This window comes from Culex pipiens, chromosome 3 (assembly GCF_016801865.2).
Source record: "Culex pipiens pallens isolate TS chromosome 3, TS_CPP_V2, whole genome shotgun sequence".
In the NCBI taxonomy this organism is placed as follows: Eukaryota; Metazoa; Arthropoda; class Insecta; order Diptera; family Culicidae; genus Culex; species Culex pipiens.
In genome coordinates this window covers 151,793,513-151,820,582 of record NC_068939.1, presented here as the reverse complement: position 1 = coordinate 151,820,582, position 27,070 = coordinate 151,793,513, and the positions used below count along the sequence as shown (strand labels likewise).

At 36.2% G+C, this 27,070-nt stretch overlaps 1 protein-coding gene across 2 annotated transcripts; it reads right to left on the bottom strand.

The window, feature by feature from the left end:
• Nucleotides 1–2: 2 nt before the first annotated feature.
• LOC120419998 (myogenesis-regulating glycosidase) lies at nt 3–27,070 on the bottom strand. 2 transcript variants are annotated; one of them, XM_039582889.2, is made up of 6 exons: nt 26,878–27,070; nt 23,158–23,297; nt 15,739–15,907; nt 8,797–8,892; nt 6,851–8,714; nt 3–208 (listed from the first exon to the last, which is right to left on the bottom strand). In XM_039582889.2, exons 1-6 carry the CDS (start codon nt 26,950–26,952, stop codon nt 72–74), a joined length of 2,481 nt encoding a protein of 826 aa, XP_039438823.1. In that variant the 5' UTR covers nt 26,953–27,070; the 3' UTR covers nt 3–71. The 2 variants fall into 2 exon arrangements, with proteins under 2 accessions (XP_039438823.1, XP_039438824.1); XM_039582890.2 differs by lacking the exons at nt 23,158–23,297; nt 26,878–27,070 and adding an exon at nt 19,673–19,948.

The following is a 27,070-nucleotide window of genomic DNA, read 5'->3' as shown; positions in this document are numbered from 1 at the left end:
GCTTATTTTTTGGGAAGGGTTTTGAGAATGCTTTGTTTACGTCACTAGTAGGTGAATACAGCTCCACACTCCTAGAAGCGGGTATTGTCCGGCATCTTGACAAAGTACGCGACCTTGTTCTGGGGCACGTGGTAGTTGTGGATCCAGCGGTTTCCCTTGCGCAGCGAACCGTCGATGCCGTCCTTCCAGACGCCTTGCGGAAGATACACTGAAAAAAATAATAACAAAAAAGCAAGTTTACTTATACACCTCCACTCAATTCAAGGACCTTTTGTTTGATGTAGAAACCTCTAAACTGACATTGTTTAATTATCAACTTTCCACTTTTTTAATCGATCTTTATTTAATTTTCTTTTGTTCAGGAGGTCATTTCAAGCAACTATAAAATTTGATCTACAAACAAAACTTTACTTTTCTTGTTTAACTATTCTACAAACTCCAATCAATATCTTTTGCCTATTAAATACAATTTTCCATTAACTTTGTCGATTTGTGAGGGTTTCACTTTTTTTTTTAATATAGAACCAAAACAGACATTTTTTAGGTACTTTTTTCTCGACCCTCTCCGATTTCAACGAAACTTTGTAGACATGTTATCATACGCTTATATAAGCCATTTTTGTGTATATGGAGCCAGTTGCACTCGATAATGACATTTGAGAAGGGCCTAAGTGTTTTAAATATTTTTTGCATATCGTAATTTAAATATTGCTTTGTTCAAATCGTATCAAAAAGTGGTCAAAGACAAACTTTGACGGGCTTTTGAAAAAATACAAAAATTTTACACAGCAAAAAATTGTGTAAATTTGGAAAGTGTAAAATTGGAAGGGGACCATCCATAAACCACGTGGACACTTAAGGGGGGGTTGTCGATTGTCCACGCTCCATACAAAAAAGTTTTTTTTTGTAAGGACAATTGTCCACGAGGGGGGGGGGGTGGTGGGTTCGAGAATTTAAAAAATGTGTCCACGTGGTTTATGGATGGTCCCAAGGTTTAACATAACCTCTTTTACGATGTAATGTTGTTATAAAAAAGTATAAAAATTTAAATTGCGAGCCATGGTTTCAACATTTTAATGAAAAACCAGTCCAGTAGTTTTGCCATAATTAGTTTCCAAAATATCTACACCCAGAACTGGGCATCGGCATACGAGAGGATAAAGAGCACGATTCGGTAGTAAAATGGTACTGTGTGCGGACGGAGAGGATAAATCCCGAAATTACCGAGAGTACTTTACTCATGGGTTCATCTTCAAAAAAAGTTCATCTATCAAAAAAAAAGTACCGGTACCGAGACTCGAACCCAAGACCTTCGGCTTATTGAACCGTGCCTTTGCCGTATGGGCCACCATGGTTCGGTGACTAAGTGGCGGTCATTTGTCCATATAAGCCACTCAATAGGATGAACTGTTCCAATGAACGAATGAACACGCGAGAGGACTTTACTCTCGCAAAATAGCATTTTCCTCACGTTTCTTTTCGTGAGGACTATCCCCTCGTTCTTTAACTTTGGGTGTAAGTCGAAAATATTATTTATCGCGAAAAATAAATTTTTGCAGTGCTATACATTGGAATTTCATAAAAATTCTAAGCATTTTCAAACAAGCCCAAACATGCTAAATATGATAAGGCTGGTACAAATTTTATTTAAGTTTTTGTCTGCAACCCGCCCCCCTAAGGGGGGGGGGCCCCTTCAAAATTGGCCCGAAAAATCAGGGGGCAAAAAAAATATTTTTTCAAAAAACTTCAAAATTTCAATGGAAATTTAAGTGCAATCAGCTGAAATTGATTTAAAATGCATTCCCCTGCGTTTAAAATCATTTTTAGCATGTTTGGGTTGATTTAAACATTTTTCGAATTTTTGAAAATTTTCGATGTTTAGTATCGCAAAAAGTTTTTTTTCGCTTTTTTTTTTGTTTTCGTCAAATCTTACTTTTTTTGAAAACTAATGATTGCAAAACAACTGAACTAGTGTAAAATGCATTTTAAAACACTTTTTGCATTGAAATGTTGAGACTATGGCTTGTTAATTCAATTTTTAATATTTATTTTTTATTTTTTTGCCCCCCCTCAACACCGACCAGAGCCGAGGGACAACAACTTTGAAAAATATTGGCATCGGCCTTATCAATGCAGAAAAATGCATTTTAGATTGTTTTCGGTTGATTAAACTTCTATTTTAATGGAAATTTGGAAGTTTTTTGGAGAATTGTTTTTTTTGCCCCCTGATTTTTAAGACCAATTTTAAAGGGGGGGGGGTGGAAACGGATCTGGTACGTTTCGCCGAATGTCGTTTCGCCGACGGTCATTTCGCCGAATGTCGTTTCGCCGAATGGTACGTTTCGCCGAAAGTCATTTCGCCGAATGGACGTTTCGCCGAATTGAATAAAAATTAACTTTTTCGTATAATTTATGCTATTTGTTCGCTGCAGTGCCATCTTGTAATTCACTCATGCAAACTTGAGAAGGAATGGCAAGATAATAATATAATAATTTAAAAAAGTAAATAACGTCTCATGTTTCAAAGAATGCATAAACTCACAGAAATAATACAAATAATTTGCTTAAAAAATTAAGAATGCAAAAACTAACAGAATTTTTTCTAAATGTTATGCTAAAAATCAAAATAACTGCTCATGTTTGAAAGAATGAAAAACCTCCCAAAAATTATACAAATAATTTGCTTATAAAACAAAGAATGCAAAAACAAACAGAAATAATCTAAATTATAAGCAGCCAATTAAAAGAACTGCTCATGTTTGAAAGAATGCAAAAACTCACAAAAATTATGAAAATAATTTGCTTAAAAAACAAAGAATGCAAAAACAAACAGAAATATTCAAAATTATAAGCAGAAAATAAAAGAACTGTTCATGTTTGAAAGAATGCAAAAACTCTCATAAATAATTAAAAAAATATGTTCAGTAAACAAAGAATGCAAAAACTACAGGCATTTTTTCAAAATGTTATGCTGAAAATCGAATGAACTGCTCATGTTGGAAAGAATACAAAAACTTACATAAAATATACAAATAATATGCTTAAAAAACAAAGAATGCAAAAACTAACAGAAAGTTATCAAAATTATAAGCAGAAAATTAAAAGAACTTCTCATGGTTAACAGAACGCAAAAACTCACAGAAATAATTCAAATGATATATTAAAACAAGAATGCAAAAAACTTACAGAAATTAATGCAAAAACTCATAGAAATTGTATGCTGAAATTAAATAACTGCTTAAGTTTGAAAGAATGCAAAAACTCGCAGATTTTTTTTCAACTAGATAATTTTTTAAGTGATTGTTTATAATGCATAAACTTTTAAAAATAACATACTAAGAAACAAAAAAAAATATTTTTTTAAAAGAAAGATTGCAAAATCACCTTTTAGGGACATTATACTTTTTCAAAATATTTCAATACAATTTATGTTTATATATTTATTATACGATTATTTGTCAATTCGGCGAAACGTCCCATGCGGCGAAACGACATTCGGCAAAATGACCTTCGGCGAAATGACCGTCGGCGAAACGACATTCGGCGAAATGTCCCGCACCCGGTGGAAACATAGATTTGAAAAATATTTGCAACGGTCTAATTGTCGCAAAACATTTAAATTGTCATTGAAAATCATTTTAAAACGCACGTTAGAAATATTGAACGCGTTGCCAAACGCATTTTATATCAGAAAAATCAAGTTTTGCAACGAGTTTCATACAACATTTTTTTGCAATTTCGAAAAACACCCATTGAGTGAAATTTTAAGACGAATTTTCATGTATTTTGTCAATAAATCGTTTAAATCAAAAAAATGTTGAAAAGTGTTACTTTTTGAAACAAGTTGAACTTTTCAGCACCCATTTCAGTGCTGAAAAGTAGAACTTTTCAGCATTTGTTTTGAAAAGTGTTGCTATTCGATTCTGTTATTTTTGGTACAGAAAAGTAGGCTATTTCGTCTTTCAAGAATGACAGGAAAAGTAAGTAGTTTCACGACGGAATTGCAAAAAAGGCTTTTTAATCATTTAATAAATTTTGAATTTGTGGACCACAGATCAGAAAAAGACGTGAAAGACGTGATATTTTGCAAATTTGTGACTATACTATAATAAATACAATACTACTATAAAATTTAGCTGTTTTTTTTTTTTCATTTGAAATTTCAAAATTGTTATTGGACTTAATATTGAATTAGCAAACGAAAAGTACTTTGGTAAGTTTTGATAAAGTGCATCGTTTTCAAGTATTACCCATTAACAAAAATGTCTTTCCTAAAATTTAAAAGATAATGTCCATCCTCGTCCATCTCCGAAAAAAATCAAACAGCTGTGAAATTATCTAATTGTGGTAACAGAGATATGTCCTTTAAAACAATTAAAATTAAGAAAATAATTCTACGTGCTTCCCAATTAGTCTTATTTTCCAATCGAAGATATCTTGAAAACTATTGACCCGACCCGTAAAAAAAGGAGCCGTTTTGAAATTTTCTCATCTCTTCGAAAAAAATAAATCGCAACTGATATTCCAAAAGAGCTAAAAGCTTATTATTTCGTCTTTTTGAAATGTTATTCATAATTATGAGTCCGTGACATTTTTTTTTTTTCAAAAAGATATTTTTTTTTTCAGTGATGGAAAATAATGGATTTTTGTCAGTTTCTCTGGAACGACGCAAGATGTGTTCAGTGATAAGTGCAGTGCTTCTGGGGACGCGCAGTTTTGTTTTTTCGCGATAATTTTCGTCTCTTTTGTGTCGCTGTTTGTGTGCATGGGGTGATTGGTCATAATAATTAAATAATGCCTTCATAAGTGCAGTGCTTCTGGGGACGCGCAGTTTGGTTTTTCGCGATAATTTTCGTCTCTTTTGTGTCGCTGTTTGTGTGCATGGGGTGATTGGTCATAATAATTAAATAATGCCTTCATAAGTGCAGTGCTTCTTGGGACGCACAGTCCGGTTTTTTTTCGCGATAATTTTCGTCGTAAATGATCGTAAAAAGTTATTCTAACTTTCAGTTTTAGTATTAACTCATCAAACTATCGATTTTGTGAAGAGTAAAGCGTCATTCATTTACTATTTTTGAAATTTGCTCGCGTTATCTAAATTGTAAAAACAGTAAAAATATACTGATAAGTCCAGCCCATAGCATTACTGCTCGGCTGGCACGCGTACGATATAAATAAACCATTTTAAATAATCAATTATCTATCTTTCCGCAGCCGGCTGCCTAAGATTTAAAAAATTTCAACCGATAAACAAAATGCTCATGGTCACATCACTGCCACTCGTGAATCCTGACCTCATACCCATCTACTAACCCCCTCAAAACTCATGTGATACTTTGTCGGAGAAGCAGTCGATTGGGCGGTCTCTATCACTCAAGTATCGGACTAACATTCCCATCCACTTCCCCGTGACCCTATCACTGATCGTGGCCGGCGCCGGTATTGATCAGCATGATAGGGGTCTTTGAGAAGTTGCGAAGCGAGGAAAGATAGCACCCACTCATCTTCCACGGCTCGTGGATGTAACTTCTGGAGGTCCTGGTCAATAACGGAGTAGCAACTGCGGGTGGGCACCTATGCTTATGCTTATGCTTAACGACGCAAGTTGTGTTCAGATCTACAAAACGCATTTTAAGCTTGCAAAAATATAGTATGGTCTAAGAGAAATCAACGAAATAAAAAGCGTAACGCCTCTGCATAAAAAGAGGTTTCACTGTAACATGAAAACGTTGCATTTAATCAAAACTTCTCACAATTACTTTTCGAATGCAAATTCTATTTTATTTCCAAAACTGTAAAAATAAATGTTTTCTCAAACAAACAAACATCAAAAAATAAAAAAAAATCCGCGTGGCAATTTTTTTCTGAAAAGCCTAACCATAATTTTCAACTTAGCCCAAGATACCAATTCGATCAGAAAATCTCTTCTCGAGAAACGGATTTTTGAATGTTTTCATAGCACTTTTGTACGGAAGGGCCCCAAGTTTGACTTGTATGAAGATACGAATGACCCAAAATGATTTATTAGGACTTAAAGAATCGATGGACAAAGTTTCATACAAAAAAAAATGGAGAACAAAATTGCGAAGAGCTAGAAAATTACTCAGATGATTACTTTATCTTAAAGTGTCCTTATTTTTTTTAAACATTTTTTTTAAATATTTTGAATAATAAGTAATTTATCCCTCTACTGTTCAATTTTTCTTTAGAACATTTTTATTTTTCCCTTCCTCCTAACATTTTGAGCAACTTTTGTTTTGCGAAAAACTTTACTTCTCTTGTTTTATGTTTTTCTTGTTTCATTTTTAGTATTTAAATTTGCTTTTATCTTGTTTAGTTTATGTTTGTTTTTGGTAGTATTTGGCATATTCTACCACCTCCTATCATTAAATTTTGCCTATCTAAATTTTTCATGTTTTTACAGTCACTTTTTCATTTTTTTGCTTGTTTTTCACATTTTCTGCTATGGAATGGCACCATTTTCATCAAAATTGTAAAAAAATGCATAGAGGCATAGTCTGGGACACTACACAAATTACTGCATAGTTCTTTTTACTTAAAATATAGGAAATGTTGACAAAGTTGACCCCTAAAAAATTACATTTTTAAAAAACAATGGCAAAGTCACATAAAACAAGTCAAACTTCTAACCCAAAATTTTCTTAAAATTTTAAGAGTTCTGCTTTCCAATGCTTTTATAAAATCAAAAATTGGATGAAAAATAGATTTTGGGCGATTTTTTACATCAAAGCCCGTCAAGAGGCGGGCTTGTGTTGTAGAGGGTTAACTATGCAAAACAAAATAAGGCCATTTTGAACAACTAATCCTAACCTACGATATTGATTCTTACCTTCCCGACTGGTGTCCGACCGGTACAGAATCGGCGCCACGATCATGCCGTCCCCGATCGAGAACTCGTCGTCGATGAACAGGCAGTTCACATCGGTGGCGTCCATCATCCAGAGCGGCCGGATGATGGGCAGTCCCTCGTCCATCGCCACGCTGGAATACTGCTCCAGCATGGGGACGATCGTTTTCTGCCGGATTGCGGCCAGCTCCTTGGCGATTTCCGTTACCGAATCATTTCGGTACTCCGACGGGAGGTGGGTGAAGCGCAGAACTGGCAGGAAGGTGGCGATTTGCAGCCATCGGATGTACAGTTCCTGCTCGGGGAGGGGTGGGAACTCGAGCGGGTAGAATGAGTACATTTTGGGGAGTTTTTCCGTTGGGAGCAGGAAGTCTCCGCCGACTGGGCCGGGCATGATGAAGGGATAGCCGATCACGCCGTACGAGAGCACGGTTGGGATGATGGTTTGGAGGCCGCTCCAGGAACTGTTGACCGGTGGAAGGCTGAGGAAGGCTGGGGGACGCGGCACGGAGATGGCACTTGAGACTCCGAAAATGTTGAGATTGGCTTCGAAGCGCTCCATGAAGAAGGTTTTGTACTGGTCGGGGTTTTTCAACGTGGTCGAGCACTGGTAGTAACGAGGGATGTTAAACGCGTTACCAAAATCCACGTAGAACGAATCGATTCCGATGGTTTCGCTGAGTTTGGCCAGTTGGTTGCGCAACCACGGTACGGTTTCGTTGTTGGTGATGTCCAGCACGCCAGCGCTAGCCAAGCTCTTGTACCTGGTCAACGCCGGAATGCTGCGTTCCGACTCACGCTCGTGAATCAACAGTCTCTCACTAACTGCTTCCAGGAAGTTGCTGCTTTCAGTGCTGATGAACGGTTGAACAGAGAGTGAGATTCGGAAGCCTCGTCGGTGAAGGATTTTGACCGTGTCAGCCAGTGTGGGGAATCGTTCCGGGTCCAGCTGGAAATCACCAATGTTCTTCTGCCAGTACTCATTGATGAGCACGTGGCCTAGTCGCAGGTACCCAGAAGCGATTACATTTTCCGTGTAATTGTAGATGGTCGTTTCTGTGAGTTCTGCCTGACTCGAGGCAGGAATCTGCCACACCGGTTCCCTCAGCAGAGACTTGATGATCGTGTTGTCATTCTCGGTCAATCCATCCCACAGACTCTTTTGCGTGAGATTGTTGTGTACGCTCTTCATATCAGGCCCCGTGCAAATCTGATACTTCAGTTCAGGATATTTCGACAACCGATTTACGAAAGCGAAGTTATCGTGACGACCTTGCAAACAGAACCGATTCTTGTTCCCATGGTTGAAGCTCACATACAGTGGCGTCCTTTCATCAACCTTAATAGCCACGCCCTTCGAGTTCAAAAAGTACCTCTTCACAGCATTGCCCCACTGATGGATGTTGATGTCCCCCGTAACAAACGGAGCAAAGTCAAACGACGCCTTCCCCAGTGGATAGTCAATCCCCTTGGTCAAACCTCCCCCGTACCAATAGCCACGATCCTCCCCAATGTCGAAGCAATCGGTCGGATAGTACCCATCCACCAGCGTTTCCCAGCTAAAGCTGTAGCACTTGATCTCCGGCGAGGTCGTCTTCTCCAGGTTCATGTACAACCGTGCCTTCGAGTTCCACTCGTAGCACACGCTGCCATCGTCCCGCAAATCCTTCACCAAACAGTTGTACGGCTTGTCGATGTTCATCCCAATGCCGAGCAGTCCCGTCAGCAGGTCATTCCCCTTCGGGTCCAAAATCCTCAGCCCGCGCGTCTTTTTGTGCAGCTTGACGCTCTCGAAGTACGACTTGGCCAGCAGCTTCTGGTTGTACATGACGTACGCGTAGCCGACCTTTCGAAACAGAACCAAGCGGGTAAGATTATTATCACCGCCGCCGAGCCGAGTGCAAATATTGATAGTTGATGGTACTCACGAGAAATACGATGATAAGAAACAGCATGCCGACAAAGCAGCGCAGCTTGTAGTCTTTGGTTTCGCGCTTCTTCTTGCGGATCATAGCCGGGACGTTCTGGAATTGGTACCCAAGAAAACAGTATGTTAGCAATGTGCGTCATAAAAAAATGTCGTGTGAATTGCTAAATTGCAAATGATATCAGTGGAACTAATAAGATTGTATGGGTCAACATTTGCTTAAAATTGAGAAGCACCACGACAAAAAAATATTTTCAATAATTTTGTCTCGCACTCTCCCGATATGCTCACCTGTGGAACAGAGTGGAAATCTAATCTTTGATAATCTTTGGAAAATTTCTCATATTTTTTCACTCCTCAAAAATAAAAATTTGCTTGCAAAATTGATAAAATATGTTTTTGGAATCTTTTATTTAAATGACAATTCGGAAGCATCGTATAACCATTTATGTATTTAGTTTGACATTAATTTTCACTGTTTTATTTTCCCACATTAATAATGTCATCAGAGTTGAATTTCAGTTTTCATTCAAATTTTTAAATTGTGGTCAAGGCTGCATAACATCCAAATATTTCGTAAATTCACGGTTTTCTAACCTAAGTTTTTTAAACTTTTACCCCATATTTGGCACTGACATAAATATTATGTTAACTTTTATTTAAAAAAAATAGCAATGGTAACATTTTTAAGCATTTAATAAAATCAATACTTTTAACGACAATACACTGCTGTTCTACGCATAATTGTCCCATGTTAAAAAAAAACAACGAAGAAAAACGCAATTGAAGTTTGTCGATCGATTTTTGTGTTTCTACGCATAATTGTCCCAGGGGTTCATTCGCATTATGTGTCCCTATTCGCCCTAATTAGCAACTTATCACTCTCAATTCGTCGCTGTTGTACGTGCATTTTGGGCCAAATTGAGTTAAAAAGTTATTTTGTACAGCTCACAATGCCTCACCTTTTGACCTTCACAGATCCCCAAAATTCGATTTCAATCCTGAGATATTTAATAAAAACCGAAAAAACTTCGTGCATTTTTGTCACTTTTCATATGCAAGAAGTTTCAATCTTGTCGTGCTATCTTGACACAGCCTGAAAATTGATGTCAGTGCGACAGTTGGCCAAAGGGATTTCAGGTCAGAACATGTTTGACACAGAAACGAGCTCGACTACCGTAAACATTTTCAATTATAACTCGAGACTCCGGCAACCAAATTCAATCAAACTTCGGGGCAATGCACAGAATGGCCAACCAAACAAAACGTGTTTGTTATTGTTTACATTGCGTGCTCTCGTTTTTGTTTATTCAAGGTCAAACATTAAAACGCGTTTTTCTCGGAACGTCAAAAAGCGACGTACGACAAGTTAGCACGACGGCGTCGCATTGTAATTCTCTTGGTTAACATTCCAACGCCCAAGGCTCCAAAAAAGTTGGAACGGTAACTTCAACTCAATGGTTCTCGTACACAACTCAACCAATCAAGATAATTCTTCTTTCCAGTGATTTGTTAGGATGTCTAGATGATTCTGGAACTTTGCAGAACTTAATTTGATCAAATCTGTAATTTTTGCGATCAAAAACGTCGTTCCAACTGTTTTTTTCGCGTGTAAAAAAAATTCGCCAAAAATTCCGCGGAGGCAGTCGTTTTAAAAAAGGTGGAACGATGTTTCCGGTCGCAGAAATTACAGATTTGTTCAAATCAAGTTCTGCGAAATGTTAGGATCATCTAGACATTCTTACAAATCACTGGAAACAAGAATCGTCCCGATTGGTTAAGTAATGCCCGAGAACCAGCGAGTTGAAGTTACCGTTCCACCTTTTTTGGGAGGCTTGGGCGTCCGTGTAAGTTGGACATGCGTTGGGCGTTCCAGTGTTAACAAAAGCGTCAAAGAAAATACTTGGTGGGACAATTATGCGTAAAAGTGTAACGATTGGAAAAACAGACTTGGTGTTATTTTTAAATTTATTTTATTTTTTAATAATATGTTTTTACCCCTGAATTTATGATTAATTGTGGTATTTGAAAATTCGTATAAACACACTCGCCGTTTATATGTACCTTTTCAACATTTACCATTTTAAGCCTTTACAACCAAAACCTGCATCTGGAAGGGCTTCGATCTCGAAAAAGCAAAGAAGAACTCATATTTATTTTGAGAAAAATTACCAGGATGTTGATTAGGCATTTTTTTCTTTTCTTTTCTTTAATATCCCCTGAATTTATTTTAAATCAAAGAAGGTATGCAGTAATTTTCGTTTTGTTTCAAAATAACGCACTTTTTGGAGACTTAACATCACAAATGAACGAACAAATATATGCAACAACAAAAAAATGTGATTGGAGGTTGTAGAATTGGTTGTAGATATATTGTCAGAAAAAAAACAAACGCTAAACAGGATGAATGCAAATCAATTTTACAAAAATTTTACATTTTACTATTTACACAAGTAATGCTTTAAAGACCAAGCAAAAAACTTTATTTATAAAAAAAAATAAAAAAATGAAAATAAAAAGAATACGTTGTTTCTGGTTTTTCTTTTCATTCTTAATTATACAGCAATTCCCCACGAAAACAGCATGATTCGAAAAAAAAAGAAAAATGGCATTTTTCGTCTTTTTGGCAAAAACCACTTCTTTTAAAAAATCATATCTCCGCGCCATTTCATCCGATTTTAGTTGTCCTAGACGCAAAAGAAAGGTGATTAGTTTGACTATTTGGAAAAAATAGTAAGAAGTTTCAAAAATCTAGCTTAACATTTGAAAAGGTCGTATGAAAACTTAAAATGCTGTTTTGAAGGTCTCGGGACCAAAGGGCCTATGTCTGAAAATATTTTTATCGGATTCCTCGGAAAATTTCACATAGCATATCAAAAAATTGTGAAGTTATGTTTTCAATACTCAGAGATACGATTTTTTGAAAATAAAAACTGGGTTTTTCGACCTGCCACGCGCAAAAATGGGAAAATGACGAAAACGGGAAAAAATCGACATTTTTAACTAAAACTGCGATAACTTCAAAATTTCAGCGATGACCTATACATGTTAGGATACCAAAAGTTGCGTATTTCAATTACGAAAATTTTGGTATCCTAACATGTATAGGTCATCGCTGAAATTTTCAAGTTATCGCAGTTTTAGTGAAAAAAGTTGATTTTTTGCCGTTTTCGTCATTTTTCCATTTTTGCGCGTGGCGCGTCGAAAAACCCAGTTTTTATTTTCAAAAAATCGTATCTCAGAGTATTGAAAACATAACTTCACAATTTTTTGATATGTTATGTGAAATTTTCCGAGGAATCCGATAAAAATATTTTCAGACATAGGCCCTTTGGTCCCGAGACCTTCAAAACAGCATTTTAAGTTTTCATACGACCTTTTCAAATGTTAAGCTAGATTTTTGAAACTTCTTACTATTTTTTCCAAATAGCCAAACTAATCACCTTTCATTTGCGTCTAGGACAGCTAAAATCGGATAAAATGGCGCGGAGATATGATTTTTTGAAAAAAGTGGTTTTTGCGAAAAATGACGAAAATTGCCATTTTTCGGACCACCCTAACACGGCGTAGGTCACCCTAATGGCCAAACAAAAAAATACGGGTCTAATTATTTCGGCCAAGGAACCCCCAGAAAAATTTTGAGCCCGATCGGAGAACTTTTTTTCGAATCATGCTGTTTTCGTGGGGAATTGCTGTATAATCAAAAGTTGCTCAAAATGAACTTCTGATCCAAGGAAAAAAAGTAATTGGACCAATGTCGAAGTGTAAACAAAAAGTCCATCCTGCTCGCCCTACACGGATAGAAATCCTGTAAGCTAATCCGGTAACTCTGTGTTGTTGAATTCGACAACATGGAAATTTTTCCAACATTGAGAAAAATGTTAATAATTTTGGAAACAGTCCATGTTGTCGAATTCAACAACAAAGAGTTACCGTATTAGCTTACAGGATTCTATCCTCAACTGACGTAGGCAGGATATACTCTTTGTTTAAACTTGTACATTGGCACTTTTACAATGTTTTGCATGATTTTTGGAATCATATTTCAGGTTGAAATTTTGAAAAAAAAGAAAAAAATTCGCGGTTCAAATATTCGAGTACATACGAACTGAATTCAAATTATTCAAATCCCTTGATTTTTGAATTCATGAGTCTTTGAATTTCTCAATTTCTGAATAAAAAAATGTAAAATTCCGGATTTTAAAACTCCTATTTTCATTTTTGGACTTTAATTTTATTGAATTTAGAAATTTTTAAATCCTCAGATTTTTTAAAGAATTTAATTTTTGAATATTTTTGCCTTCCTCACTGAAGAGGGGCTATAAAATCACTCGGAAAATGAACTTTTTAATTTGACCTCCTAGACCCACCTTCATTTATACTTATCGACTCAGAATCAAATTCTGAACAAATGTCTGTGCGTGTGTGGGGATGTTGATCAAAAATATGCACTTGATTTTCTCGGCTTTGGCTGAACGAATTTTGTCCGGATGTGGTCCACTCGGTTCACTTTCAGGTCCTACAGCTTGGTATTGAAAATTGTACAGTTTCATTTAGTCGTTTAAAAGTTATGATAAAAAAGCTATTTAGACGACTACAAAAAAGGGTGATATTCAACATAACCTCAAATAGCCGGGTCTGATCGCCACAAAACAGCCTTTTAGAGGGTTGCCATTTTCTTCAAAGGCGTTGACTGTATATTCTTGACTAAAAGTGTGTAGGTAGTTTGATTATTTTACTCATAAATTATTTTTCTTAGGACCTTAGGCGGAGGAAGGCATCAGCCACCTGAAGGTGGATTAAGTAACGTTTTTTTAATTAATTATACAACAGAATTTGCAATCAAAAAGTGATTTGCATATTTTTCAAAATCACCGGTTTTGAGTTTAATTCCTGAGATACAGCCCGTGAACAGTGTGAATTAGAGGTGGGCAAAAAAAGAGCGAGCCGCTCAAAGAGCCGGTTCATTAAAAAGAGCGAACGAACCATGGCTCACAAAAAAGAACCGCGGTTCTTTTTTAAACTCCGGTCTTCTGAAAGAACCGTTCCAAGATGGAATGATTTTTAAACTTGTTATAATTTTTTTTTTAATTTCGAACATATTGCATCATAAAATTTGTTTTTGGCATTGAAAATGCAATTCTAAATTGAAAAATAATTGCTTATAAACATTAATCCCAAAAAAGCATTGCTGCCTAACACCACTAAAAAGTTTAAAAATCATTTTCAGTTTCCTACTTTTCTTTGAAATTCCAAAAGTAAATGTTTTTCTAAACGAAATGAAAAAAAAACTTTCTTTATATAACTGATCGTACATTGAAGTATTATCCGAATACAAATTTGAGCATTCAAAATTGCATAGCTTGTAAATATTACCAAAAATCTACTAAATAGCTGAGAGATTATGGAAAATGCCTGATTAAACTTCAGCGTTTATAGACTTTATCGATTAAATCAGAATTTAAAAAAGAGTTCACAATTTTCTCCAAATAAAATGTCAGCATAAGTTCAATTTAAGCAAAATTAAACGCAAATAATTTATATAAGTCCAATGTGAAATTACTTTAAAAATCACACCATTCCTAAAAATAACCTTTTTATCAAAATTTTGAAAAAGAGCGAAAGAGCCGTTCAAAAGAGCGGCTCTTTTTAATGAGCGAACGAAAATGAAAGGCTCCTAAAAAATAGCGGTTTTGCCCACCTCTAGTGTGAATATCATTTTAAATACATGAAATATATAATCAATCAATTTAAGGTTTTCATAAAACATAAACATCTCTCCGGTCATCTAATTTCACCACATGTTTCTAAACACTTGTTGAGAAATCAACAAGCATGCTTCTTCTATCACCTCTTGCGGATCATTTCAAACAACACAACAGTGTGATTGATTGTTTGTGTGTCTTGTCCTCCGCGAATATTCATGTAATCCTTTTCCGCAAGTTTTGCTCACAAGAGCTGAGAGCTGCTCGCTCACCGGTTAAATCCCACCCCGATCGGTTCCGACTCGATTTCTGCTCGATCACAACGCATCACGCATCGGTCACGAGACTCTTTTTTTTTTGTTGGCTGTTTGTGTCTCCGTCGTCGTCGTCTCTTCTTTCTGAGTCACTCAACTCCGAAACTTTTCGCGACCCGCTTGAATCTTACGAAGTCGCATTGCACTCCTCACTACGTAATTTGCAATGGGCTGCGATCGTGAGACCAAGCCAAGCGCGCGCAACTGTGGACTACCAATGCTGGCTGGTATTCGTGTAGGTGTCATTATTCAATTAAGGTGAATTTCTTTCTGACCGACGATCAAGTGACGGTCGACTCGGTGGACGTTTGATAAGCTTTTAGCGCTAGGGAGTAACCCTTGGCTTCTGTTGTTGTACGAGATTAAAATGTTTAAAAATAATCATTTGAAAATGTATCAAGAATTTAGTCGAATAAAAGCCCAACCGAAATCAAATGTTATTTTAGCAAACCAAGGGTTAGCACACCAGCTACTGCACAATTCATGATCTAATCGGGTTAGGGTGCTGTAAACCCCGTCGGTATGTCGTGGAAGTTCCCCAGAAAGCGCCCAACCACTTTGTCGAGATACTCATCTGCAATGCGACTAGATTTCACACAAAGATATCAAAACCGGCTTCTTGATTTTCTCCCTCTAAGGTTCCGGGAAACTTATGGTGGCTCCGTGGAGGTCGCAAAGGTCGTTTGGTATTGTTTTATTAGTTATTCCAATAACACGAGTTATCCATATAATTTCCTTTAACAAAATGATTCTGAAGTAAATAGGCTTTTTAATCTTGATAAAAATAAATTAAGTCTGCACTATTCCAGAAATCCCCACAATCCTGTTTATTTAACCCCTCAACTAAGCTTCTATAAAGTCCATTACCCGTGTTCAAATACCAAAACAAAAACAAATCCCCCTTCGCCGTCTTCTTCGTCTTACCTGCATCTTCTCCTTGAGCAAACTCGCCAGCGAATTGATGCTGGTGATCGAGTTCTGATTGCTCAGCACGCTCTGCGTGTCGAAGTCGTTCGCCATCATCTCCTTGTCGTTGAGCCGGAGCGCCGGCAGCGGGGCAATCGAACCACGGCGTCTGCTCCGGAAGAGGTTCCTGTGTGGGAAACGACAAACAAGAAAGCTTTAGATTAGGACGCGCTGACACTACTGTGAGGTTGAGCGCCACACAACTATTTTACACTCAGTTGCAAAGAAAAAGACGAACTGAAAAATGTGTAGAAATATTTGTAAAAATTCTACTTTATTCCTTATTAAAGATGCCAATATGAGGAAATCCTGTTTGACGAAAAATTCATCCTGAATTCGACTTATTGAAAATAAAAAAAAAAAGGATATGATTGTGAAAAAATAGGATTTAACCCATGAAAGGATGTTGTATATATTTATAGAACAAAGTCAATTTTTTGCAAGTTATTTCAACATCTTAGTCACAGCCTCATCATGACTAGATGATTCATCTAACGACAACAAAGTTTGGCTATTCTCCATTTTTTTTAAACAAATTTCTTGTTTTTGTTCCCCGTGCACAGTGGTCCAGATCGCAATAAAATAGTCAGGACCCGGTGCCTGCGATTCCCGTTAAAGTTTATATGGAATTTCAATAAGAATGTAACAGAAAAATCTGGCATCGGGTCCAAACTGTTAAGTGGAAAATTGATTTTCCAAAAAAAGGGGTGATGTTTTGGAGCTTTGGTATCTTCAGAAGAGTTGTTTCAAATGAAAAGGGACAACTTGTGGTTTTATTGAAAATAAGGGTGGTTCACGATTAGTGGATTTTAAAAATCTAACTTTTCAGGATTACTTTTAGGATTTTTTTTGTCTTCCGAAGACACCAAAATTATATCTAGTAATCTACGCCTTAGTTCAAATCATTTTAAACAATTCACGATCATACAAGGTGTCTTTGCGATCAAAAACGTCATCGTCGTGTAAAATAAAAACTTTCTTCCTTCTCTTCAAGTTTTTTTTCTAAAAAAAACACCAATTTTTCTATTAAGTTACTACAAATTTGTTGATAAAACTTTAAAAAAATCACTGTCAAAACTTACATGGAACAAGCCAAACTATTATATTTATTTTTGACAAAAAAAAATAATTTCAATGCTTTTAGTGGAAAGGGCTCAAATCAAATTTGTTTTTGAATTATTTATTCCGTTCCATAAATAGACTACCGTTCGATTATCCGAGAGCCCCCATTGTATATCTCGCATCAAAAAGGGCAAATTTGCATTATTTTTATCAATTAAATATTGTCTAAATTCATTTTTTATAGGACAAGTTCATTTTAATTAGATTCAGCTGGGAACACTATCTAATGTTACACTTCCTTTAGACTTCCGTCTAGAAATACATTCCCTCAGAGAACGGTCGTTTGACATTCTACCGAGATTCCGATCATCTCTTCCATGATCGCACTCAAATGACTTCTGTCACCACGCAGCAAACACAAGAGAGAGAGAGAGAGAGAGAGAGAGAGAGAGAGAGAGAGAGAGAGAGAGAGAGAGAGAGAGAGAGAGAGAGAGAGAGAGAGAGAGAGACGAAAAACGAGAGGAAGAGAGAGAGACGAAAAACGAGATATCGAGCAGTTCCATTCAGTGACAGATTCATCCATTTAATAGATTTTATTGCAACATGTTTATTTTTAACACTGGAACACCCAACGCATGTCCAACTTACACGGACGCCCAAGCCGCTGGTTCTCGGGCATAACTCGACCAATCGGGACGATTCTTGTTTACAGCCATTTGTAAGAATGTCCAGATGATCCTAAAATTTTGCAGAACTCGATTTAATCAAATCTGTAATTTTTGCGACCGAAAACATCGTTCCATCTTTTTTTAAACGAAAGCCTCTGTAAAATTTACGACGAATTTTTCTTACAAGCGAAAAAAAAAGTTGGAACGATGTTTTTAATCGCAAAAAATACAGATTTGATCAAATTAAGTTCTGCAAAGTTCTAGGATCATCAAGACAACCTAACAAATCACTGGAAAAAAGAATCGTCTTGATTGGTTGAGTTATGCCCGAGAACCAGCAAGTTGAAATTGCCGTTCCAACTTTTTTGGAGCCTTGGGAGTTGGAATGTTAAGTAGAAGTTTTTTTTTTCATAAAATTATTTTTATTAGGTCCTTTTCGGTACTGGGACCTGGTTAGGACCGAGTCGGCTTTTGTAATTACATTGTTCTTAATGCTAAGAGTAATTACAGAAGCTTTTGTGTTTAAAAGTAGATGTTATGTTACTAGACTTTTGTTGTTGTGTTGTTAGGTTTCAAACCAGATCTGAATTTTCAAATTTCCGGTTTTTGCCTGGTATCTTCCCGAGACCAAAAATATTTTTTTTTTCATAAATTCATGAAGAGTAACTCTTCCCAATTTCATTTTTTTTTTATCAGCTGAAATATTTTATCCATACCAATATCTATATACAATTACTGATCGACTTTGTATCTTCGAGAAAAAATGTATTGATGGAAAGAATTCAAGAAAAAATATGCAGCAGTTCAAAAAACATGAAGATGGCCTACTGGGTATTAATTTTCACATGAATAATACAATTTTAAACCACAAAAAAACTCCATTGTTTTTTTTTTCATTTTTTATCCTCCTAAAATTAATGTTTTGCCAGTAGAAATCAAGATTTTTAGTTCAGCTCTGAACTCTAAAAATATTGTTTTTCGAAAAAAAAACAGAAAATTTACTTCAAATATAAAATTGAAATTTTAAATAAATAACAAGTACAATTTTACCAATAGTTTTCTTTAATTGTATCAATATGCTCAACACATTTTCAAAGGTATTCAGCTAATTTCTTAACAACTATTCAATTCATCATAAATACCAAATATTTAAAACATTTTTATATTAAAAAATTACTCTAATTTGTTCCATTGGGTGCAACTTTTTTGTTCTCTAGGATTAATCAACAATTAACATTTATTTATACAAAAAATACTGAATTTTCATAGCAATTCAAAGAAATTGAAAAAAAATTATGTCATTTTTCGATTTTTGGTCCCTAAATTCAAAACTTGCCAAAAATCTAAAAGTACCCTATTTTATTAAAAATATATTTAATGAATATTTTAATTTTCAGCTTTTTTTTTGTTTGACGCCTGACTTCTTGGGGAATTGATGAAGCGGAGAGTGACGAAAACTGAAAATAAAATTTGGAATGGCCTAAACTTATATTTTTTCCCCTGTTTGTCAGTCGAATTCACGAGTTTTTCTCGGTTTTCCAACCTTTTCCTGGTTTTTTTTTTCGAAGTGGCCACCCTGAATCAACTTATACAATATGAAAGGAAAATGCTTTGAAAATATTAGCAATGGCCTGACTTTCAAAAATATGCTAAACACATAAAAAATTATTCATATCGGTAAAATTTCAACAAATGTGAAGTTTACTGAAAAGCATATATTTCCATAATAAGAGTCCATAAATATATAAATCACATGCAAATTTCTGAAGAGAGTATTTTTTCTAATCACTGCAGACTTAATTTAGATTAACACTTTGAATTCAGCTTTTGCCAGACAACTGAGTTTATTCCATTCCATAGTGTTCGAGTGTTGTTTACGGAGGCAATTATCGCACTATCACTAATTCCGAATGCATGGACAACGTTTGTTGGCCGTTAAGAACTGTGCGACGTCAGAATTAAGTTCCAATTAGAGTCCAGTCTACACCGGGCCGATTGGAGGCATTACGATGTTGTCTGAAGATTCTAGGAAATACAGATTCTGGGCAAATACACTACACTGATAACGTTGACAAACTTGAGACACTATTTACGATCAGAACTCGTATCGAGAAATGGGTCATATCAATTGTGCAATCACTATTCTAATGCCAAACACTCACTTTCAATTTGATCACTAAATCTTCAGCAGCTAGTCACACGCCCAGGGGATTCACACAACCATCACGTTCAACGACTCGTAATCTACTGAGCTTGAGAATCGCGAAGAAAGCTGCCCCACTGTAGAGAAGGTAGGAAGTGTCCAATTTAGTCACTTAATCTCGGCTTAAACTCCGTCTACTACTGCTCTCCGAAGCCACTACAAACTCCCGCGCACTACAACTAACGCCGCTGCTGAATCAGCTGCTGAGAACGCGCCAACAAGTGTAGATTCTATCGAATGCCGCGGGGAAGAAGCCGGCCCGGACTGTTCCGTTAGACGTTATCGCTGCGACTGGCCCGCGAAGGCGAACGAGCTCAGCCAGCGCCGCTCTGGTAGTAGTGCAAAAGCGTTACTGCGGAAAGTACCATCAAAACGATGTTCGAAAGACGCGTGTCGTCAAAGTGTTTCTGGAAGTTTGCACTTGGATGACAAAGTTCACCGGCTTCGGCTGGATCGCGGCCTAGCGAAGGAATTCCCAAGTTTAGGGCTTGGAGACGGGAGAGGCACCGTGTTTTGGTGGCGTGCACTGATGTACAAAATAGATAAAATTTAAACATTTCTGTAGAAAGCATTGCATAACGTTCGAAAATGTGTTACAAATAAAATAAGAAATATTTTTCAATATGTATTTTTTAGGATATGCAAATTGTTAAAAAGTTTTTTTTTATGAATTATATGATATCTTCAATCTATATACAGTAGGGTGCCCAGAAAAAATGACCCCTGCTCCACAAACGGAAAACGGTTTATTGGGTTATTTTAAGCATCTGTGCAAATTTTGAGCGAAATTGGTTGAGATTAACCCATTGATACCCGAGCCTGAAGTTGGTGAAAAAATGGTTTTTCATACAAAAATGACATTTTTGAATCGCTAATAACTTTTCAGGATCGAGTTTCACAGCTTTGGTATGTTGTACAAAGATGTAGAGCGTTAAATTTCCAATAAGAATTTCACTTTAGAGACTATTTGGATGGAAATAGCGGTCCGCGCAGACCAAACAACAAGAAAATAGTTTTTTTTTTTTCATACATTTTTTCGATTTTTCCCATACAAACTTCACCCCCGAGTATCAATGGGTAAATGTTGACCAATTTTGCTCATATTTGGCTCAGAGTCCTAAAATAGCTCAAGGAACAATATTCAGCTTGTGGAGCGAGGTTTTGAGAAAAAGTCCCAAATCAAAAGTGCTCCGATTTGGCGTGGGGGTTCTTTGGCCCAAATAATTAGACCCGTATTTTTTTGTTTGGCGATTAGGGTGGTCCTATCCGAAATAGGGTGGTCCATAAAATTGTGTTTTTCGTCGATTTTCGCAAATCATATCTCCGGAACGGCTGAACCAATTTTGGAGCGCCACAATTCAAAAGATAGGTTATTAGTTGGGCTTTTAGGGAAAAATATGTTGAGGTCCAAAAAAACTAGCTGAATATTTGAAAAGGTCCTATGAAAATTTCATCTGCCGATTTCAAGGTCTCGGGACCAAAGAGCCTTTGTCTGAAAATATTGTTCCCTGATTCACTGTAATATTTTACATAACATACCAAAAAATTGCGAATATCCATTTACACGTTTCGGAGATATGATTTTTTTTTAACATAAAAACTGGGTTTTTCGACGCGCCGCGCGCAAAAACGTAAAAATGACGAAAACGTGTAAAAATCAACTTTTTTTCACTAAAACTACGATAACTCAAAAATTTCAGCGATAAACTGTACATGTTAGGGTACCAAAAGTTGCGTCTTTCAATTACGAAAAATTTTGGTACCCTAACATGTATAGGTCATCGCTGAAATTTTTGAGTTATCGTAGTATCCCAAAGATATAAAAATCCCAAAAATATTCCTGAAAAGTCAGATTTAAAAAAAAAAAATTTTAGTCAAATTTTCATGTATTTTGTCAATAAATCGTTGAAATCAAAAAAAATTTGAAAAGTGTTTCTTTTCGAAACAAGTGCTGAAAAGTTCAACTTTTCAGCACCCATTTCAGTGCTGAAAAGTAGAACTTTTCAGCATTTATTTTGAAAAGTGTTCGTCGTTCAAGAATGACAGGAAAAGTAAGTAGTTTCACGATGGAATTGCAAAAAAGTCATTTTTACATGATGAATTTTTTTTACCAACTTTAGGTTCGAGTATCAATTGGTTGAACCAATTTCGCTAAAAATTTACCCGATGCTTGAAATAACCCAAAAAACCGATTTCCGCTTGTGAAGCAGGAGGTTTGAAAAGTTTTGAAAAAGGACGACGAAACAAAAAGAAAAGCAAAAAGTAACTTTTTCAAAACTTTTTTTCTTAAAATCCCGATAACTCGTTATGGTTGCAAGCAAACCTGTTATGTTGATATATCAGTATTTTTGTAATTGTCTGCTCTACAATTTTGTACAGCATTGTTACACTCTAAAAAATAATACTGTAAAGTTTGAAAAAACACGAAATTTTGAAATGAAGATTTTTGTTCTAAATGAAAAAATTACCCTTCTGCGTTAATGTCATTCCCTTAAAATGACATGTTCCAAAAAAAATAACTGAATTTTTTAAGAGAAAGAAACATTTTAAGAATATTAAGAAATTACAATTGATAAAACAAAAATACTCCGGGTCGCAAAACTAAGTGGTAATGGATTTTCCGGAAAAAATAAAATTTTGGAGCTTTAGTATCTCCAGAAGAGTTGTTGGAAATGAGGAGGGGCAACTTTTGGGTTGGTTGAAAATAGGGGTGGTTCACGATAAGGGTGTTTTATAAAATCATACTTTCCAGGAATATTTTTCTCTTCTAGAAAGATGTTGGGCATGCCAATCCAAGCAACTTCTTCGAAGAAACCAACATATTATCTCGCGATCTACGCCTTCTACGACGAATTTTGTTAATAGCAAAAAATAGTGATGTTCTGAGCAGCAGCAAACATTTTCGTTTTAGAAAAAATAAAGTTGAACTTCAGGGTCAACAGTTACAGCCATGGTGAAAAAGATGCAAAACTCAAATATCTCAACAATGCGCCAGGTTGCATTCAAAAGGGGAGATCTAGCAAAAATTGGACCAATACTGATATTTTGGATTGATGGAATTACACGCTGTTTCCCAAATGTCAACTTTATGTCTAAAATTGTGCAGAAAGCAAACCAAAGTAAACAAATTATCGACATAAGCTATCTAAATCCAAAGCAGGTGATTTATTTGCTTACGATTACACCGGAATCTAGGTTTCGGTCACCGACGGCCGGTCGCTTAGCGCGTGGTCGGATATTAGTCTTATCACTGAACTAAGTATAAACAAAAAATCCCGCCTAAAATTTGTTTAACTGATAAATATCCACCCACATCTGATAACGATGCTGCTCACAGGATAAATTTAAACAGTTTTTCTTTTTTGCAAACCCAGTTCAAACGGCTTACGGGCATTCAAGAGAAATTAGTCAGTTGCACTTTTAGCCACAAGAATTGTTACTCACTTGGTCGGCTTGGCTGGCTCTTCCTCCTCATCTTCATCGCTGGCATCGTCATAGTGAAGCATCGGTTTCAGGCTGATGGCGGAGGTTGGGGTCTGCGGGGTCACGGTGGAATCGGAGCAGACGCTTTGCTCCTCCACAATCTGGAACGATAACATTATTTTTTTATCAGTGTCCACTTGCATTTGGAACGGCAGAAATCGGTACTCGGCGGTCGCGCGAACTAAATGCATTCGAATCGTACTGCATAACCAAAGGCGATTTGGCATCAACACGCAGGTGGATGGTAAACAGTACAGAATGCATTGACTGAGTGCATCCTTTCCTTTCTCGTCTAATGACAGTAACTGTAACTGTTGGGCGGTGTTGTTAATTGCTAAATTACACAAATTGTTTGGAATCACTAACATTTAAGTTTGGAGTTGATTGAAATAAACAATGCAATTTTTTTTGTTAAAAAAAACTTTTTTGACGATATTCGCAAAAATTATAATTTTTTTTTTTCCTAAAATCATACCTCCGGAACGGTCAAACCAATTTTAGCTACTTGGCAAAGAAATTTGATTAGTTAGACTTTTTAATGAAAAGTACCAAGACATTTTCAAAACACAGCTCCGCCTCTAGGCAGGTCAAAAATCAATTTTTCAACCCATTTTCGATCTTTTAAAAGCATTGGAAAGAAGAACTCCTAAAATTTAAGAAAATTTTAGGGTTGGAAGTGTGACTTGTTTATGTGACTTTGCCAATGTTTAAAAAAAATGTCGTTTTATCTGGGGTCAAACTTGGCTGTGTTATTCACTAATATTTTCTATATTATATGTAAAAATAAGTAATTTTTGCTTCAATGCAACTTTGCAGATTTCGGTATACCAATCGAACCCCAAGTACCATGCTTCTCCACCGAAATGAGTTCTCTGTACATTTAGCTGGAGACGTACGGTGCCTTATGTTCAATTAATGTACTGAATTGCAATATTTTAATTTTAAAATCATGTCTAGGGCTAGTGATTTTTCGCGATTTCACAGAAGCCGCGTAATCCGTGAAATTCGCCCCTGGCCGTGAAATTTAGGAAATACCGTGAAATGCCGCAAAATTTTAAATATTTAATTGATAAATGCAGTGCAAGCTTTATTTTTTTAATTCAAACATTTTAAAAAGCAGTTTACAAACAACAAAAAGTGTTTCATATCAGATCTACAACTATTTTTTGAAGATATTGTTCATTAGAATATTCAACAGATTCTTTATTCCACAACATTCCAAAAAGATTTTAAAATAACAATAATCGAAACTTTTTGAAAATAAAACGAAAAAAATAGCTTTTGATTTTAATTTTTCTTGTAACATTTATTTTAATTAGTCAACGATATTAAACAACTATGAACAAATTGCATTTACATATTTTAAATATAAATCATATGTCTTAGTTGATTAGTCAAATAATACATATTGAAATAATATTTGTTAACCATTTTGCAATGTATTATATACATATTTTTTTCGATTTATCAATAAGGCGTCATCCATAAAGTACGTCACGCTCTAGGGGGCGAGGGGGGGGTCTGAGCAAGTGTGACATTGCATGTTATAAGTATAGGAAAAGCGTGACAAAGGGGGGGAGGGGGGGGGTAAATTTTGGCTGATTTCAGCGTGACGTACTTTATGGATGAAGCCTTAAATGTAAAAACTGCTTTTATTAAGTTTTGTCTGAACTCTATTAAAATACTAAAATCCCTGTTGCTGAAATTAGGGAAAGCAAACCAATCTTTATTGCGCTTACTCTAATGATTCTAGTTTTCATGAATTAGAGGTTCGTGCTTCGTTTTGGTAATTTTATAAAATCTCAATAAATTAAAACAGCTGAATAATAATTTCTTGACTTTTTTTTATTAGCTCCTATAAACAAATGTTAACACTGAGTGTACCCCTTTCACACCTTATGTCAATGTTCATTGGAGTAAGCGGGATACACTCAATGTTTACATTTCTAGAGTTTTTTTTGATTAGGTCCTATAAACATATGAAAGACAATAGCTTATAGGTCCTTTTCAAAAAAAAGTCTGGATTTGTTTATGGGACCTGATAAAAAAATCCCTACACTCAAAGTCAGAAGTATCCCTCAAAAGGGTACTTTCAATCCTCAAAAAGGATACTTTCTATCCTTTTTTAAAGTTCACCCGGCGTCACCCTTTTAAAAACACGCAGAAAAATGTTTTGTAGAATCAGCCTGTACGAGTTTTGAATCAACAAATTTTTTGTTGAATTTAATCAACGCCGATTTTGCGTTGAAACAAATCTTGATTTTCTCAATTCAACAAAATTCTTTTGTTGTTTTGAAAAAGCTGCTTTGACGTTTAGCGTCGAGTCAACAAAAATCATGATTTTCAAATCAACAAAACGTTTTGTTGATTCAAATATGCCTTATTTTTCTGCGTGAGGGTATGTCAAATTCAGTACATTTTCGATACCCTTTTAAAGGGTGACGACGGGTGAACTTGAAAAAAGGATACTTTTTACTTTGAGTGTATATTAATCCAATACCCCTTATTTTCAAATTATTATTTTGTGTCACGGGGTTTTATTTTGTATCTAGAACTAGTGCTAACTTTTAAGACACTTTTCTGTTAATAGTTTTGCTAAATGAATACATTTTTACGTTTATTTTGAACAGTTTTTCGAGTACAGTGAAATTTCAATGTTTTGTAATTGGCATGCCGCGTAATTTCGATAATTTCATAATTTCGACGGCTAACAACGTGAAAAATCACTAGCCCATGATTTCAACAGAGAAGTCTACAACTAGAATCCATTTAGTATAACAATCAATTTTGACCTACTGTGACCGGTTCCCGAGGCAAAAATTGGATTTGGTTACATGTCAAACTTCATGAGTTTTCAAAACCAATGCATAAGAAGTGCTGTCAAGATCAAATGAAGAATTTGGGACACTTTTTTTAACAATAATGAAAACAAATATTATTTAATCTGAGTTGGGTACTCTAATATTTAAAAAGTCTCGAACAAAAAAGTTTACAAAATCATTTTTTGTTAAGGTTTCCATATTGAAGTGCGTGTAATACTAAATTAATAAATAATTTAATAATTTCGAATTCATTGTAATTTGTTTTTAACTGTGCACTTGAGTATCACAAATTAATCGATCGTTTTGTTTAATTAAAATGCCAAACATTGCTACCGATACGTTTCGCAAAACCAATTCGTCCAGCCCCGTCACCAATCGGAGGCTAATTGGATTTTCTTCCTGTTGACAAACTTCACTCGGCACTTGTTCCCCCTTCACCCCTTCAGGCTATCGGAAAAAAAAACGGAATCGACGTAACACCTTATAATGTGGCCCTCTTAAACCTTGCGGTTTCGTCAACGGATCCACAGGCGTGTATCGTTCTTTTTGCGACAAGACTCCGCCTCCCGGGTCTCCTAAGTGTGAAGGTATGGCACGGGGAGAGGGCACCGAATACCTATATTAACACTTAGAATTTTTGCGTCTGCCTCGGGATTCGAACCGGCGACCTCTGGATTGTGAGTCCAGTGCGCGGTCCGATTGATCCACACAGGCAGACAGGCTATTGCTCAAGTCGTCTTTGTTGGTCCCCTCCCCACTTGGTCAAACACACGCGCACGAGATTGCGCATCTTATCACTTTTACATCATCCCTGCTTCTCCTGCACAAATTCAAAACACCGCACCGACACCACACTTACCATTATGCTGCTTTCCTCCTCATCGATCCTGGACTGGTGCAGCGCGTCCAGATCTTCCGCCGTCAGCGTGGGCATCGAGATCGAGTTCCGCCGCAGGCCGACCGCCCGTTCCTGCCTCCCCTTGAGGTCCGTCGGCTGATCCTTGGCTTCCTCGGAGATCTCACTACAATGAAAGATGCTTCAGCACGTGAGT